This window comes from Rhipicephalus microplus, chromosome 7 (genome assembly GCF_043290135.1).
Source record: "Rhipicephalus microplus isolate Deutch F79 chromosome 7, USDA_Rmic, whole genome shotgun sequence".
Classification (NCBI taxonomy): Eukaryota; Metazoa; Arthropoda; class Arachnida; order Ixodida; family Ixodidae; genus Rhipicephalus; species Rhipicephalus microplus.
In genome coordinates this window covers 68021881-68039704 of record NC_134706.1, presented here as the reverse complement: position 1 = coordinate 68039704, position 17824 = coordinate 68021881, and the positions used below count along the sequence as shown (strand labels likewise).

The 17824-nt window shown below is 45.5% G+C and overlaps 1 protein-coding gene across 1 annotated transcript in view; it reads right to left on the bottom strand.

Annotated features, from left to right (window-relative positions):
• LOC142761748 (uncharacterized) overlaps positions 1–9510 on the bottom strand; it is a 112817-nt gene extending 103307 nt beyond the window's left edge. Inside the window, exons 1-5 of the mRNA XM_075870026.1 lie at positions 9471–9510; positions 8464–8559; positions 5829–5924; positions 3081–3176; positions 2855–2950 (exon numbers count right to left, since the gene is read on the bottom strand). Of these exons, the coding sequence (XP_075726141.1) occupies positions 2855–2950; positions 3081–3176; positions 5829–5924; positions 8464–8559; positions 9471–9510 (424 nt within the window). The remainder of the gene's footprint in view (positions 1–2854; positions 2951–3080; positions 3177–5828; positions 5925–8463; positions 8560–9470) is intronic.
• Between the last annotated feature and the right edge of the window lie 8314 nt (positions 9511–17824).

Here is a 17824-nt window from a genome sequence, read left to right as displayed (position 1 = left end):
CACGTTCTTTTGGAGCCACGCGATAAGGGTTTTGGTGAATAGGTCTCGCCGTTTCGTCGGTAATTATTCGATGCCTGGTTAGAGGCGTGCGGCTAACTTTTGATGTTGTCGAAAAGCAGTCTTAAAATTTTACCAGTAGCTCAAGAAGTCTGCGTCGATCGTCTTTCGGCAAAGTAGTGCTAACGTTCAGAACGGGCGCTGAATCAAGATTTAGCGACTCATCTACTACCGCCAAGCAGCCTTCGACATCTACATCGTCGAAGTAAGCGACAGCCGTGCCTTTAGGAAGGTGCCGGCGCTCAGCACTGAAATTGGTCAGCAGCAAGTCCGTTTATCCAGAAGCAACTCTGACGATACCTCGTGCGACGGAAATACCGTTGGTGAAGAGCAGCGAGCTTATTTGGTCTGCAACTCCTTCGGCGTAAAACTGAGCAGCGGTGGCCACCGAAACAAACGTGCATGACCTAGGAGGGAGAACCACGTCGTCATCAGTAATACGCAGTTGGTTTGGTCGCGCCTCTGGAGAATTGGGTAAGCCCGAACTGTTGTAAAACGTAATCAAGCTCTCTGGTATGTTGATGACGGCGCCATATTCCCGTAAAAAATCTATGCCAAGAATTTCATCTCTGCAGCATGCGGCGATAACGACGAACGACGCAGTGAAAGCAGAACCTCTGATGTCAACTCTTGTGGTACATCTTCCAGAGGGCATCAGTAACTGGCCGCCTGCTGTTCTTATGTGAGGGCCTGTCCACGGCGTCTTCACTTTTCGGAAGCTGTCGGCGAGGTCCTGACTGATAATAGATAAGTCGGCACCAGTGTCGACTAGAGCTGTCACTTTCTGACCGTCAAGAAGAACACTAAGGTCGGCAGTCACGATTTCATCGTTTTCACGGCTTATCGGCTGTACAACGTCATGCTGTGGGGGCTTCTTGTCGTCATATTTATGGCCTGCAACCTCGCCCCCGAAGGTCGCCGACCTCAGTTTCCCCATCGCGGGCTAGGTGACCTTCATGTATTAAGATCCGCGTATGTGTGGCGGTGCGACAAAGGCGAACGCACGGGGAACGGAGAGCGGGATTGACGTCTCAGACAAGGAGGGTGAGTAGGCATTGCCTCCTCTGTAGTGGTACAGCCATCCTCAAAGTGAGAACGGGCTCCTTAGAAAGGGGTGTCGTCACGGCGTGGTGTGCATTCGTCTGCCAGCAATGATGGGCAACATGGCCTGCACCTCCGCAGTGAAAGCATAGTGAACGTCTGTCCACTGTGCGCGATGCATCGGTTTTCCGGGTCGGTGGACGTCTGAGCATCTCCCCTGGCGTCGCTGCCCATGGTGTGGCTGTGGACGGCTGGTTGTATGACCGTAGCGTGGCTGGTTGATGCAGTGTCTGCTCTTGCGGCGGAGACCAAGGGATCATGGGCACCTGGTGGTACTGCGTCGGCATAGCTGGTGGTGGACGTCGTAGAGCGGCAGCGTAGCTCATAGGACGCTGCTGAGTATCAGGACCAGTCGTAGACAATGCTTGGTGAATTTCGTCGCGTACGACTTCAGCGATCGAAGCGATGGGATTTTCAGTAACCGCAGTCCATAACTAACCTCTGCAGTTCTTCGCGAACTATCTCCCTAATCAACTCTCGTAAGGAGGTCTGATTCTCAGACGTCATGGCATTAGCGTTGATTGGGACATTGCAGGACATGCGGTTATATTGCCTGCGGCGTTGATGAAGGGCCCGCTCGATAGCCGTAGTTTCCTTAATGAAGTCAACCACGGTACTTGGAGGATTGCGCAGTAGCCCGGTGAAAAGCTGTTCCTTGACACCGCGCATGAGGTAACTCAACTTTTTATCTTCCGTCATGTGCGGGTTAGCTCGATAAAAGAGACGAGTCATGTCCTCGGCAAACATTGCAACGATTTCGTGGGGGTTTTGAACCCGTATCTCCAATAACTGCTGCGCACGGTCCCTTCTATCGACATTGGCGAAGGTATAGACGAACTTCTGTCGAAAGTCAGGCCAAGCTGACAAATTGCCTTCACTATTTTCATACCAAGTAAGAGTGCCATCGTCAAGGTAGAAATAGACGCGGGAAATCTTTTCCTGTTCCGACCACTCATTGACCTTGGCAACACGCTCGTAGTTGTCAAGCCAGTCGTGGACGTCTGCATGGGCACCGCCACTAAAGCGATCGGAAACGAGGGGTTGAAAAATGGTCACCTGAGATGAGAGCGTCGGAAATCTGCCTTGGCCACCTGTTGTGGGCTTGCGTTGGCCATTGGTTGAGGTGTTCGGTGCCTAGGAGGTTCCGGCGAGTGAGTGAGCTCTGGCGCGAGGCCTCGCAACCGTCGACTGGAGCGATGCACCGGAGTTGCTACCGGTGACAATGATTCTGGACTCGATGAACGGCTCCCAGCGGGCGTGTGGAGCATCAGACAGAGTTGCGGCCCAGCTCCTCCACCAGTGTCGCGGTACAACGCGAATAAAACAGAGGTACACCTCGCAACGAAAGCAGCGTGTTTTCAACAGCTGAGCCACAAGACCGTCTTCTTCGGTCTCGAGTGAAGCTAGAGGCCCACTACCTCGTGTCCACTAAATCCCCCATCATTGTTTTTGTCCACAGGTAGACACGCGTCAATATTTTATTGTCCACTTGTTGTATTATATCAATGACCCGAGCCTGCATGAGTTTAAAGTATACTGCGAAGAAAACGCGCAAATAAATGCGCCCTATTACCGCCAGAGTCGGAAAAACATTATAACTAGAGAAACACACGGCAAACAAACAAGCTAACTTAACAATGCTGCACCTTCAGCAATTTAAGGTGTTTAAAGTTTTCTTGCAAGTAGAGCACCTTACCATGACACAAGGGCGCCCCTCCCACAATATCGCACTCCTTGCCGAGGGCTGAACATCTTCGAACCTCCTCCCGATCGCAAGCCTTACGGCTTGTATCTGCCAGGAAAGAAAATATTGGTGATGACAATCACAATATAATGTGCACTTGCACGCATCAGTCCTCAAAAAAACTTCCCATGGCAGAGAGGAGAATTGGGGTTCATTGAATGAGATTACAATTGCTTACCGATACACACTGGTGCGTGCGCTTTGAAGTCGCACTTTTTCCCCCTTGATCTGCATATTTTCATCTCTTCCTCATTGCATGTCGTGCGATTTTTGTCTGCAAAGGAAACGACGGTGTTTAAAATATACTAAACAAAGCACACTAGCTAAGTTTTCACTGAGTGGTGCGAGGCTGGGTCACAGCAGTGCTGGTAGACACCTATAGGTGACCGTAGCTTTTGCTTGGCTTTCGTCTTCTTCCTTCTGTCTTTCCTCTTGCTACACTACACAATACATGGTGACTACTATACTACATTGCTTCCTCTCTGGGTTTGACGTTTTTCTAGTCTGTGTCTTTCTGTCGAAGTTTTTTTTCTGTTTTTCTTTCCTTTATTTCTGTCTCTTCCTCAGTAGTAGTTCTCTTGGCTTCCATCTTTTTCCCTCCTCGACCATAATAGCTCTGCTGTAGAACTGCTAAAGCGCGTATGTGTCGCAAAAATGGTGCAAATTTCACTGCTGACTGCACTGGTCCACTAGAAATTAAAAAGGAAACACGCGGGCAGCGAACGCAGATAAGGAATGGCATGTTCCAGAGTCTCTTGTTAACCGTCTGTACGGAGTGCTTTGGCGGTCATTCAGCTGACAAAACATTGAGGTGCGAAGAAACGAGGACACGAACATCGTGTCCTTTCTCGTCCTCGTTTCGCAGTAACTTCATGTTTTTTCAGACAACGCAACAACAAGCCCAAGAACGCGTTTTAGTCGGCGATTGAACGCGGGACGGTTCGTGAAAATGATAAATTTCGATCTACGACACACGGAAAACGTTGACCGTAACACCTAAGCTGAAAATAAATAAATAAACGAAGTTCAGCTGGCCACTGATTAAACCTCGTCTGCCGGAGCGAAAGAAAAACACTTGAGGCTTAAGCACGGTCCACAAACCGAGCGCTGAAAACACGTGTGCTGGGGTCAAAAAAAAAGCGTGCATACTGTGAAACATGAGCAACTGCGCAGCACGGGTTATTCCCGTTCGTCGAGAACCCATGGCTCCATTTACCAAAATGTCGATGGCATATCAATGTTTGAGGTGAGAATGCTGGATTTGTTTGGCACCAAGCCATTTTTGTTAGGCGCATTCGATGTGCAACGTACGCACTACTTATTGTTACTCCTTATTGACTTCATGCTTTTTACGCCAGTTGAGATACGCGTCGTCTGCAGCGAGTTCTGTCAATTTTCGCCCGCTTCATACTAGCACCATGTAGAAAGCGGACGAGAGGAGAAATCTCACTCTCCACGAGGCAGTGGCGCCCTCTCTCACGTGGCGCCAGAGTCATTCGCCTTTTTACGAAACGGTTTTAGACAATTTCAGTTCATGATTGGTATTAGCAAATTTTTATGAATGATATTACTTTACACCTCGATCGTTTAGTTTAACCTTGTTTTGAGCATCGCGAGCCTTGCTGTGGCCTTGTTTATGAGCGTGACCACGCTACATGCAATACATGTATGAACGACTGTAGCCGCCCCCCCCCCACCCTTACCGAAGTGTTGCGGACTTTATCTACGCATGTCTACGAAGTGAATGTTAATGATAGGGCGAAGCCGTGCAAGTCGCATCATGAATCGTGGCCCTTCTTTTTTCTTCTAGTTAACAGCCTTTTATGCTGTTCTTGTCAACCTTTTGTTCTTCCATATGCTTTGACAAATGGATGGTTAAATGTTGTTGTTTTTTTTTGGTGTTTCAGACTTTCACTTTGTTTACTCTGGGTGACAGCCTTCTGATTACCTTTTTGTGGTCCGCAGATGTCTCGAATTCTACATCTGCTGTAGACGCATGGCGGCGGTTTATGGACGGGGGAACATTGTGCGCTGTTAAGGTGCTTCGCCCCTCATGAAATTGCGGGAACATTTTTTTTAAAGTCACGGATTCGTATGTGTAACTAAAGAGTTGGCCTGGGCGTGGTTGTAAGACTTATTGGAAGGAAACAGCGAGAAAAACAAGAAACCAAACAAAGGAAGAACCATACAGCGCCCTGTATGTGTCCTTCTTTTGGATAGTTGTTTTCCGCGCTGTTACCTTCCCGTACGTATGCGAAACATTTTTTTTCAGTTTGTTAGTCTGGGGTTGCGCTCACAGCTGCCCTAACGGCCAGAGTGTGGAGACGGTGCTTTTTTTTGCAGCTTTAGACAAAAGAAAATGTAAAGTTCTTTAAACGTGATAGCTCTCTCCGAGGTGACTTGCACATTGCCGACTGACTCTTGAACATTTGTAAGTACTCGCGTGACCTTCAACCTCAGCCACTGAAATCTCGAGAATGCTTCGTAATGGACAGTTCCTTAAAAGTTGTCTATTGTATATAGGTTGTTGTGATCAGAATTTTATATAATAGTCTTTTGTGCTACTTTACATCATCTGTGGTCCATTCAACTATTCAAGCTTGCGAAATAGTGTTCCAGTGCTTGCCGAAAGCTGCGCTGGAAAATTTAACCCATGTCCTTTAAAAATTGTGATACAACAGTTTTGTTTGTAGCTGAATAGTAAATTTAAGTGAGTTCTGAATTCTTCCATAGAAGTGATAAGCCAAGTATTAAGCTTTTTTTTTACAATGCTATTGCATTTTCCTTAGCGAAGACCACTAGTAAACTTTTCATATCACAAAGCCATGTTTGTGTTATAGAGAATAAGAATATAAAAGAGGCGTGCTGACAAACGAGTAACAAAAATAAAAAAAAACATTATAGGCATTCCGCAGTGGATGCTTACCAATGCACACGGCAGCGCCGAGCGAGAAATCGCATTCCATTCCCATTTCTTTGCACGCGTTCTTCTCGTCTTCGTTGCATTCAGTTCGTTTCGTGGCTGTGCAGAGAACAAGAGTAAGCAAAACATTGAAAGCAACTGGAACATAAAAACGCCGAAGGAAATATTTAAACTCGCACTTGATTGTAACCACTCGCACGTTGCTTGAGAAGCAAACCTGAAAAATCTGACGCACTGTGGGGATCGATGGCATATAATGCGAAGAAGCCAGCAAGACGTTTATAATGTTGTACATAACATGTATGTATCGATTTGCATGTTGAGGCAGTAATTTATATTCGTGATACAGTCACTTCGCACAATAACAATTTTGCTGTATGTCAAGCTATGGTGAAACGGTCGCGATTGCACGATGAGCGTGAAACATACAGTACATGCCATATATCTTCGTCATTTATGTTTGTCATGCAGTCACGAGGAGCAACACCAGTTTTATTGTATATCAAGCTAGAGAACCGGACTTTAGCGCACCATGAGCGTGGTGTGTAAATCATGCCATGCACAATATGCATGTCATGGGTATCATGATGCGGTGTATAATGTTAGTCGTAAAGTTATTGTATGCCATGGCGAATTTGGTATGCATTACATTAACGGTATGGCCATGAAAGCACAAAGTCAGCGGTGGCTATATATATGCGCTCAAAGTCGCAAAATATTGCTAAATGCTTGGAATTTTAAATGTGTACAACGCGAAGAAGCGCGAAGAAGTCTATACATATATATATATATATATATATATATATATATATATATATATATATATATATATATATATATATATATATATATATATATATATATATATATATATAAAGCCTTGTAGGGGTGGGGGTAAGGAGAGATAAAAAGAAAAGAAGGAAATAGATGAAGAAATAGAGAGGCAAGCGACGGAAAATAGAAAGAGATACGAAAGTGCGGATCCGGTCGAAGCAGTCCATGGGCGGGCACCACAATGCGAGAGCTGCATGGCGTCAGGAGACCACGGAGGGCGAACCAGTCGGCGGGTGCTACGCTGGCGTCGGAGATCGTGAGGGCACGACCGTCCAGTTCGAAATCCTCCGAGGGCCTACGTTGCTTGGTGAGTGGTTCGTAAGGAAGAGGAAGAAGGCACCTAATTTCTGTGTGCCGACAGGCGACACGGCATACTGCCTTGTAGGGGTGGGGGTAAGGAGGGATAAAAAGAATAGAAGGAAATAGATGAAGAAATAGAGAGGCAAGCGACGGAAAATAGAAGGAGATAGGAAAGTAGGGATCCGGTCCAAGCAGTCCAAGGGCGGGGCACCACAATGCGAGAGCTGCACGGTGTCAGGAGACCGTGCAGGGCGAACAAGTCGGCGGGAGCTACGCTGGCGTCGGATGGGGCGCGCGTGACACCCTCCCCTCCTACGAGCTATGTTGCGCCCGACGATTCGTTCGTCGCGGCAGATGCTCTCAGGCCTCGACGAGGGGTTGACGCGCTGCTTAGAAGGCGGCTTCTCGGTCGTGCGTTTGACTTCGCCCCTTCTGCGGGAGTCATCGCGCCCTAGGCAAGCGTACTTGCTCGGTCTTGCGGAGTTCCCTATACGGCCTGCAAGCCCGTGAGTGTCGCACTGTGCTGCACCTTGGGTTAATAAACCCGTTATTGTTGTTGTCCTGCCTTGTGCGTGGTTTCTGCACCGTGTCGGAGAAAACGATGAACCCGGCCGCAGCGTCGTCGCACGCAGCGGCAGTGGAGGACGTCGCATCCCTACACGGTTGCGCTTAGTAAGTAAGCCTAGTGCAAACCTATCTCCACAATGTATACGTATACATAGACACACGCGGACTGTGGGTACTGCGCTTAGCGTATGCACACGACAGCCGACAGATAGCAGTAATTTTGCATGTGATCTATGCTTCTGTTTATGGAGCGCTAGCAAAACCATTCTCTCTTAATAAAATTTCAGCGGTAGTATGACGTGACGTGTGACATTTCTACTCAGGTCACGTCTACCGCACGTGGCGTTGGCCGGAAGTCTTGCTGCTGCGCTTTTCGGGTTACGGGAACGAGCAATTGATGCTGACGACGATGAAGAAGTTACTTGCCAGTTACGCAGAGTGCTGCGCCGTCGACTAACTCGCAGTTCTGTTTCATATTTCTGCATACTTCCTTCTCTTCCTCGTTGCATTTTGTACGCTTCTTCCGTACGAAGCGAAATGAGAGGGATATTGATTATTTATTTGAACATTATTCACCTATGCAGGTTCTAGCTACCCTGCTTTTGTTTGTATCAAATTAAACAGAGCAGAAGAAACTTTGTGAACAAATAGCGAGGAACTCACCGTTCTTTTTCGGAAAAGCACAGAGCGCACGGCGCTAATGCAAGAAGATTCGCACAAAGATATGAGGAACGATTCAACTGTAACGAACTCGACAGGCTTTTTCCATGATAAAAATTCAAGAGCCCCTGCCACACGTACGCGTTACAACGCACCAGCGCGTGGCGTGAAAACTCGTTACTCAGCCATAGGCGCAAAAGAAAACCACGAACAGCCATCAACTCCAATTTCATGGTCTCTTGTAACCTGCCACAAAGCCAATTGCGTGACATCTTACCCACACACATTGCCTTTTCGTCGATCAACTCGCATCCTTTTCCTATTCTGGCGCACGCTTGTTCCTCGCGGGTGTTGCATTTGGTCCGCTTGTGGCCTGCCAAAGGAAGCAAGCAGGAGCGTCAGTAAACCTGCAATGTCCACTTGAAGGGGAACAGATGGCAAACTTCTGTTTAGTTTGGAAGCAAATGACCCTGGAAGAGGGACACCATCTAGCATAATCAGTTTAAATTGTGATAACTTCTTACTTTACAATGAGAAAATATCCACTGTATCACATAAAATGCATCAAATTTAAGGCCTCCGAATAGGTAGTGATCTTGTCAAAGCTTCGTCGAAAAGAAGTTAGTGCATATTTCAAGTGTGGTAATAAAGTTACACTGAATAAATGGACAAACTCGGTGTAACTAATTATTTTTAATTAAACTAATTAACTCTTCTCTGAAAGAATTCACAATTTTTGAAGTTGACTGTATAACACTGTACATTGTTTAAATAATATATAATGATTAAATATCCTTGATCCTTGTACTGGGAATGCACCATAGCCAACGTTTCGGCAAGTAGACTCGTCTTCGTCAAGATAGAAACTGTTTTGACAAAACATGTCTTCTTGTTGAAATGTTTCATACACTGCATCAGCTTGTTGAAAAAGATGACATCTTCACTCATGCAGTGATTGCCTTCTCACAAATAGTACAAATGAACGGCAAAACTTGCTCTTATTCAACTGGAATCAAGCACTCAATTTGCTAAAAGGTTTATACAATAGATAAATTTCCATTTCATAAGTACGCGCCATGTTGCGGAAGCATTGTTACATAATTTGAAGGTAGGTTTGTCTAGTTGTAAAATGCATAGGTCGACAGAATAAATGGACTCGCTCGGACTCTGACTCACGCAATTTTTCTCCAGCCAAACTCGCTCGGACTCAGACTCACAAGAGTATGACTTAACCGGGCTCACTCGAGATTAGACTCGTAAAACGTTTTTCTGAAGTAGACTCACTCGGACTCACACTCACGCCTAAATCTGAGTCTCGACTCATGAGTGAGTTTGCCGACCTGTGGCAATGTGACAGTTTTTTATACAACCGAGTATAGAAACATGCACCCGGAAAGTAGTACCATAAAGGGGTTCTGCGTTTTTGAGCTTGTATATCGCACCGGTCTTCATGTACGTGAATCGTAAATGACGAATAAATGTTGAAGTATACGCAACATGAAAACTTGGCGTCTCAGATACTAGATGACGGAACTTGATTTTAGAAAAAAAATAACTTCGTCCTACTGGTTCCAGAGCCCAAAGAAAGCGCAGAGCAGGGCAGCCTTTGTTTTTTTCTCTGCGGTTTTATCTTGTCTTTCTCGTATCTTTATTTCTTGTTCTCTTTTTCAGCGTTTTTGTGCTTTTTGCTCGTTATTTTCTCTAATTTTGATTTTTTGCTGTTTTTGTTTTCCTTTTTTCTCTTACTCTTTCTATTTCACGCTCGCTTCCTCTTTAAATTTTATACAAGGCTTGTGTTGTCGTGTTTCCATAGCCACAGAAGCAATGGCCGCACTTTGTATCATCATCAAGTCTTTCGAAGAACAACATACAAGAGACACGAGTACACGCTCAGCATGCTTGAGTCAGCTGTGATATGTAGGTTTGTCTGTGCTACACCAAGAGACAACGACTTCATACGACAACGTGGCCCCCTAAAGAGTGCCGCAGTTAAACGAATTGGCAGATCCCACGTAGAGTGGGCATCGATGATATGCGAAGCACGAATGAGAAAGATTGATATGTCACTTTAAAACCAGAAGAACATCACGAGGTGAAGGTAAGTGATGCCGTACACGACTGACGTGTCACGATTATCATGTTGCGATGTGTCGTTTACCTTCTTAATCTATTCACGTCACGTGATACCAAGTTTAGTATATGTAAAGCTAGCGAAACGGCCGTGAGCACGCTATGAGCGTCGTATGTTTTCATGTTCCTACGTAACACGCGTGTCAGGATTATCATGTTTGCACCAGTCATATATTTCTTCTTCCGACAATGTCACAGAAAACCCAGTTTGGCATATGTGGAGCTAGCGAAACGGCCGTGAGCGCATCATGAAGGGCCCAATATACTCCGATGTAGCGCTGACGCGCGCGTTCGCTCGGCACAGCGATGCAACGTTAGCAAAACATGAAAACTCTATAGTCTGACACCAGGTGCGACCAGCGTCCATCGGCGTGGCCCTACGGCAATCCAGAGAACAGTGCGTCTCCCTCTTTTTGTGACGGAGAGATGCCAGACGCGCTGAAACGCGCATGCGTCAATGCAACGCAGCGTGGCGCGCGCCTGCGAGTATATGGCAGGACCGGTGCCTGGCGAACGCCGGCGTGACGCGACTATATGAACGCCGGCGAGTACGCACACCGCTTCTCGTCGAAATGTATTGGCACATTGACTGGGGCATGTAGTCATGTTCTCACATGACACACATCTCATGATTATCATGTTTGCACCATTCACATACCTTCGTCGTCCATTCGCGTCACGTAATACCGAATTGGTACATGTGAAGCTAGCGAAACGGCCATGAGTGCATCATGAGCGTAGCATGTAGTCTTGTCGTTACATGCCACGCATCTCATGTTTATCATGTTTGCGCAAGTATGATGCCTTCGTCATCCATTCACGTTCTGTAATGTCAAATTTGGTATAAGTGAAGCTAGCGAAACGGCCGCCAGCGCATCATGGGCATGGCATGTAGTCATGTTGTTACATAACACGCATGTCATGATTTTCATGTTAGGGTCTGTCGCTTGTGTTCGCCATGCAATCATGTCATACTATACCAGCTTTGCAACATGACGTGTTAACGAAACCCCTGTGAGAGCTGCAGCACCCGGTAAATCATTACATTCATGAAATATATGTCATCATTTTCATGTTATGACTAGTTAATTATGTTCTTCATACAGTCATATAATTCCATACCAAGTTTGGTGTCGATACTATTATCTAAATGGCCAGGAGAACTAAATCCTGTAGGCGGCTAGATAAATGGATAGATAGATGGATAGATAGATGGATAGATAAATGGATAGATAAGTGGATAGATAAATGGATAGATAAATGGATAGATATATAGATAGATATGCTCAAAGTGCCTGAAGTTCGCTACGAAATGCTTCTCATTTAAAATGAATGACCTAGAACGAGCAATTCTGCAGGACATAGAATAGAACAGACTTCATTAAAGCAAATTATTTATGCAGAGTGTTATTCAAAGTGCCCCACTGACCATGGCCACCCGTTCAACCTGGCCAATTAGCACTAGCTGGTCAGCCAGGTCGAAGCTTGACGGACGTGTCTCTCACTGCTTGAATTCATCAATATTTTAATCCTGCAACCTCAAGGAACCTGCTCGCCCAATAGCACCAAGTATGCGCTCCTACTGAACGCAACAAAAACACTGAAGAAGCGTCTAGGATCAGGCTTATACCCATTGTTCATCCCATATAAGGGGGCACCTCCCTAATTAAGGATCTTCATATAGGATGTAGCCGTAGCATGTATGACTGACTTTGGCTAGCTATATAGAACGCCCGGGCCATATATGGCTGCATTCGTCCCAATATATGAACACATCTTGCCATATATGGCCATATAACATCCATATACGGTAATGGGTAGCCACATATGCTGATATGTGTACTACTATCATCAGAAGCAGCCCGAGTACGCCCACTTCAGGGCGAAACCCTCTCCCTTGATTCGACATTCAACCCGCTTTTGTGCCCCGCCGCGGTGGTCTAGTGGATATGGTACTCGGCTGCTGACCCGCAGGTCACGGGTTCGATTCCCGGCTGCGGCGGCTGCATTTCCGATGGAGGCGGAAAAGTTGTAGGCCCGTGTGCTCAGATTTGGGCGCACGTTAAAGAACCCCAGGTGGTCGAAATTTCCGGAGCCCTCCACTACGGCGTCTCTTATAATCATATGGTGGTTTTGGGACGTTAAACCCCACAAGTCAATCAATCAACCCGCTTTTGTGCTTTTAATTCCCACATTATACCTGCGAAGTTTGTGATATCATCGGCCCACCCAACTTCCTGTCTCTCCTTTGTGTGTTTGCCTTCTCTGGGAATCCAATCAGGTACCCTTAATGACCAGCAGTTATCCTGCCTACTTGCTACGTGCCCTGCCTATGTCCATTTCCTCTTCTTGATTTCCACTATCATATTCTTAACTCCGGTTTGTTCCTTGACTTACTCTGCGCTCTTCTATTCTCTTATGGTTACACCTATAACTTTCTTTTCTATCGTTCGCTGCGTCGTCCTTAATTTTAGCTGGACCCTCTTTGTAAGTCTTGAGGTTTCTGCACCGTAGGTAAGTAACGGCAAGTTGCACGTGTTATATACCGCCCTGTTGAGGGACAGTGACGATCTACTAGTCATGATTTGAGAGTGCTTGCCGAATGTGCTCCACCCCATTCTTATTCTTCTGGTTACTTCAATCTCGTGATTCGGCCCCGCGGTTATTACCTGTCCTAAGTTGACGTAGTCTATTAAAACTTCAAGTGCAGTATTACATTTATCTTGAAGTGCTGTTCTCTTCCTAATTTGTACATCCGTTTTTCGTACATTAGTTGTATGACCTACCTTTCTCTTCTCCTTGTTTAATTCAGTAATCATGAGTTGCAATTCGTCCCCTTTGTTACTCAGCAATGCAATGTCATCAACGAAGAGCAGCTTACTAATGTATTCTTTATTAACGCTTATCGCTGACTCTTCCCATTGTAGGCCTCTGAAAACCTAGCATTAGAAAGAGAGTGTCTTCCTGCCTTACACCCTCTTTATTGAGAATCTGTCGCTTTCCTTATGAAAGACTATGGTGGCAGTGGATCCACTGTAGATTTCTTCCAGTATGTTTATGTAGGGTTCGTCGATGCCCTGATTCCGTAGAGCCTGCATTACTGCTGATGTCTCGACTGAGTCAGACGCCTTCTCGTAATCTATGAAAGCTATGTGTAGGAGTTGGTTACATTCTGCGCATTTATCTATTAGTTGACTGATAGTATGAATATGGTCTGCTGTGTAGTAGCCTGTGCCAAATCCTCCTTGGTCCTTTGGTTTATCGAGTTATAATGTCGCCTTAATTCTATTAGCTATTATTTTTTTACATAGTTTGTACAGAACGGACATTAACCTGATCGGTCAATAATTTTTGAAGTCCTTGACGTCTCCTCCCTTTTGAAATAATAGGATGTTGGCGTTCTTCCGAGATTTTGATACCCTTTCCGTCAAGAAACACTTGGTATATGAGGTAGCCAGTTTTTCTAACACAATTTCTCTGCCATCTTTCAGGAGGTACGTTGTTACTTTATCTTCGCCAGCGGCCGTGCCTCTTTTTTGATTCTTTTTTATGCTTTTTTTACTTACCGTGTCGTTACTGGTATGATGTCGAATTTTCCTGGGTTATAATTGATCCTCACAATATCACCCTGGTTGTTTCGGCTTCTGTACAGCTCGCTCTAAAACTCCCTCGCCACCTTAGCTATCTTATCTATTTTGGTTATGGCATTGCCTTCCTTGTCCTTTTTCGTACATCCAATTTTTATCTATGCACAAGTTTGGATTCGCAGAGTTTAGGCTTCTGCAGCTTTTTACAGCCTGCTCAACATTCTCCATGTGATATCTTTTGATGTCTGCTACCTAACGCCTAATAATTAATATTGAAAGCTTCACTAGCGCTTTTTTGTTGGTTGCATTTGAGGCTGTCATGATTTGTTGTCTTTTGAAAAGATTTTTCGTCTCTTGAGATCGTTTGCCAGTGACCTGTCTAGTGATTGTACCTCCGAGTTCAATTGCACACTGTTTGGTGATACTAGTAACATTATCGTTCATTGTGTCTATGCTAACGTCGGTCATCTCATTCAGTGCCTTGAATCAATTCTGAAGCAAACCTTTGTACATCTTGTACCATGCCTGGGTTTGCACACAGAGTCTATTTCATTTTAGTTTCGCCGCCAGGACTTCGCCACGTCTACTTTCGGTTGGCCCGTTTATGAAGAAGGTATTCAAGATCCGTAAATTATTGCGTTCTGAACTCTACTAATAACTCCCCTCTGGCATTTCTAAAGGCAATGCAATATTTTGCCACTGCATGGTCTCCGGCCTATTTCTTGCCTACTTTGGCACTCAGGTCGCCCATCAGCATAGTATACACTGTCTTTACTTTATTAACGGCTGACTCTACAATCTTATAGAAGTGTTCAACCAAATGGTCATCATGGCTCGATGTAGGCGCGTAGGCCTGTACCACCTTCATCTTGTACATTTTTTTGAACTTAATTATGACCCTTGCCACCCTCTTACTGATGCTATGATATTTCGCCATGTTGCCAGAAATATTCCTGTGTATGGAAAACCCCATCCTTAGTTGTTTTCTGTTAATTAATTCACGGTAGCATAAAACGTGTCCGTTACTCAGCACTGTATAAGCCTCACGTGTCGTCCTAACTTCGCTGAGCCCTACTACATCTCATTTGACACCCTCGAACTACTTCTCGAATAGCACAGCTATAGACTAGCCTCACTAGACAGCGTTCTAGCGTTGATTGTAGCCAAGCTCAGATTCCAATGGCGGACTGTCCGGACCCAGAGTTTCTTAGCACTCTCCGCTTCGTCGCTGATCCGATCGCTGCCTTGGACAGTTGCTTCGCAGCCGCTTGGGACTAAGGACCAAGGTATAATTGCTGTAACATTAAGAAACTGTGGCCAGGTACTGGCCCAGGAGGGGGGGGGGGGGCGTTCCTGCTGTGTTGAGGGAGTGCATTACGGGCAGCTGGTTACTGAGACTGCACCCCAGACCTCCCCTTTTTTATTTAGCGATTCCTTTATCACGCCTTTGAATAAATGTATGATCGGGAATAGCCTGGTATCTGCATTCGAACAGAGTTTTGTCATGACATATCAGGCTGCAGCGCTATCTTTAAGTAGGGGGTTCTGTTGCACTTTCTTAGCACTGTAGAATACCACCTGACCTCCTATCAACTTCCAACTTCACCTGACTCGTACATCGCCTGGCCTTCCTTTCTTGACTGTTTCAAAGTTCATTTTTTCCTAAAAAAACAGACCAACAAAAAACACCCGGCGAGATTTTGAACCTCTGACCTAGCGAGCATATGCCGGCGTAGTGGCCTAGGTGACCCTCCTTCTCACGAGTTCATTCTCTCCTAACTTCTTGTCGTCTCGCTCAATTTTGACATTGTTATCTTCAGGGTGTTCGCAGTGTCGGAGTTTCGCAATTTGGAGTGATTGCTTTAATCATTAAACGTCTCCTGTCAACTGACGAGTGGCGCCCACCTGTTTTGCGACTAATCGGCTATTTCCACGTGATTCTTACGTTCTGCGTATACGTCACGGGCGGTTGAAGTGCATAAAACCTAAATGCAAAAAAGTTTCCAACATCTAAAGAATAGACATGTGCTGCATTTAAGGCTGCTTGTTAGTTTGTTTGCGTTTTGGGGTAGCAAAAAAAAACTCTGGTAATAAATATACAAGTATACACAGTGGCCCTCAGTCGGGAGTCAAATATACGTATTAGTAATTCCATCTACGGTTAGCCTAATAACGTAAAATAGTGGATTAAAAGGCAAGGAGGAAATAATTTGTAGGTATAGAAAGTGGCGGAGAGCAATAAACTTTGTGCAAAACAATGACGTGTTTACATCTGCAGAGCGTCAGTTTGAATTGCTGGACCTAGTCGTGGCACCACACTCACACCCAACTATAACTCCATGCGACGCGTTCAGCTCGGAAGAGCTTCTAGGTACTGTCTTACGTTTGGGTAGCGTAAGTGGTGCTGGTGGGTGCCCATGCTTTAGGATAAATATTTTAAATTTGCCTGCTTGTTTAGACAGCGTGCTCTTACATTATGTGCTGGAGGTAACGTAGCGTAGCACTCTAATCAAATAATATTACAAAGGATATTAGCGTAACACCGCCTCGTAAAACAGATGCATTGCAAAAAGTTACTAAAAGTACGCAAAAAAAAAGAGAAACCGTTGCACCTTGAAGTGTCTGGAAACTTACGTATTAAAAAAGTCATGAAAGATAGTAAGTGCCCAAAAAGTAGCAGCTTATTTTACTCACTCTATGCCTGTGGTTACAAGCTTTCTACTAATTTTAGGGGCGAAGCTTTTTATGCCGTGGGTCGTGCGGCCGCAATGTATGTAGAAGCTGTAGTACTCGTCGTCGTCGTAGTAGTAGTAGTGCGTCGTAGTAGTAGGTAGCCACCTCCACGGCCGGACTAGAGGAGCGGCACGCGCACTCACTTAAATTGAAGAGGAAACCCACGCACGTTAATCATAAATGAAAAGATAATTGTTTCTGATGAAATAACTTACTGATAGGAGTATTGGTGACTTAGGCTCCAATAAAATTTGCCTTGAATTTGATGCTTACTAAAGAAAACAAGAAACTAGTATCAGAAGGACGCACTTTCAGCACTATGTGATCAGATAGTGTTGCCACTTTAAACTCGCTGCGCGTAACCTCCTCGCCTTTAGCAAGGTTTAGCGAGGGTTGGGGCGTAGTGCCATGTATTAGAGGTGGTAAAAGGTGGAAACTAGACACAAAGTGCTTGCCATTAGAAAGTGCGCGCGCTCCGCTCCTCTAGTCCGGCCGTGCCACCTCTCGTTTAGTCTTTGGAATGTCCGCTAGATGGCGGTACTTGCATATGATGAATATATGATGAAAAAATGCGAGATCGAGGTACTTGGAGTGTTCACTAGATGGACGGATGGATGGACAGACGCACGAATAGAGAGAGACAGACAGATGCTCGGACGAATGGACGGACGCACAGACGGACGGACGCACGGATGGAAGAACGCATGGATGGAAGCACGGGTGGGTGGTAGGCACACAAATGGACGGATGCACGGAATAATGCATGGACGCCCAGACGGTCACACAGACAGACAAACGAACGGGCGGAAGCAAGAACGAACGGACGGACGTAAGTGCGGATGGATTGATGAATGCTTCGCGCCACTCATCATCGTGCACTCCATGGTTATGCTGTGATTTTTTTTAGAGTGCACACTTAAGGTACAGTGATTCGGCCGCGAACAGATATGAATTTGTTCGAATGCATTTCAACTTTAACGAACGCGTCAAAATGCAAGAGTGTGGGCCGAATCAGTCAACGTATCAGTCAAATCGCCAGCTTGAATTTAGCGCAATGGACTGCATGTACATCTTGACGCAAATTGAAGTTTTGCAAGCGTAACGTGATAGAAAGCAACACACTCCAACACGCAACAGCTCGAGTATGATTGATTGATATGTGAGGTTTAACGTCCTAAAACCACCATA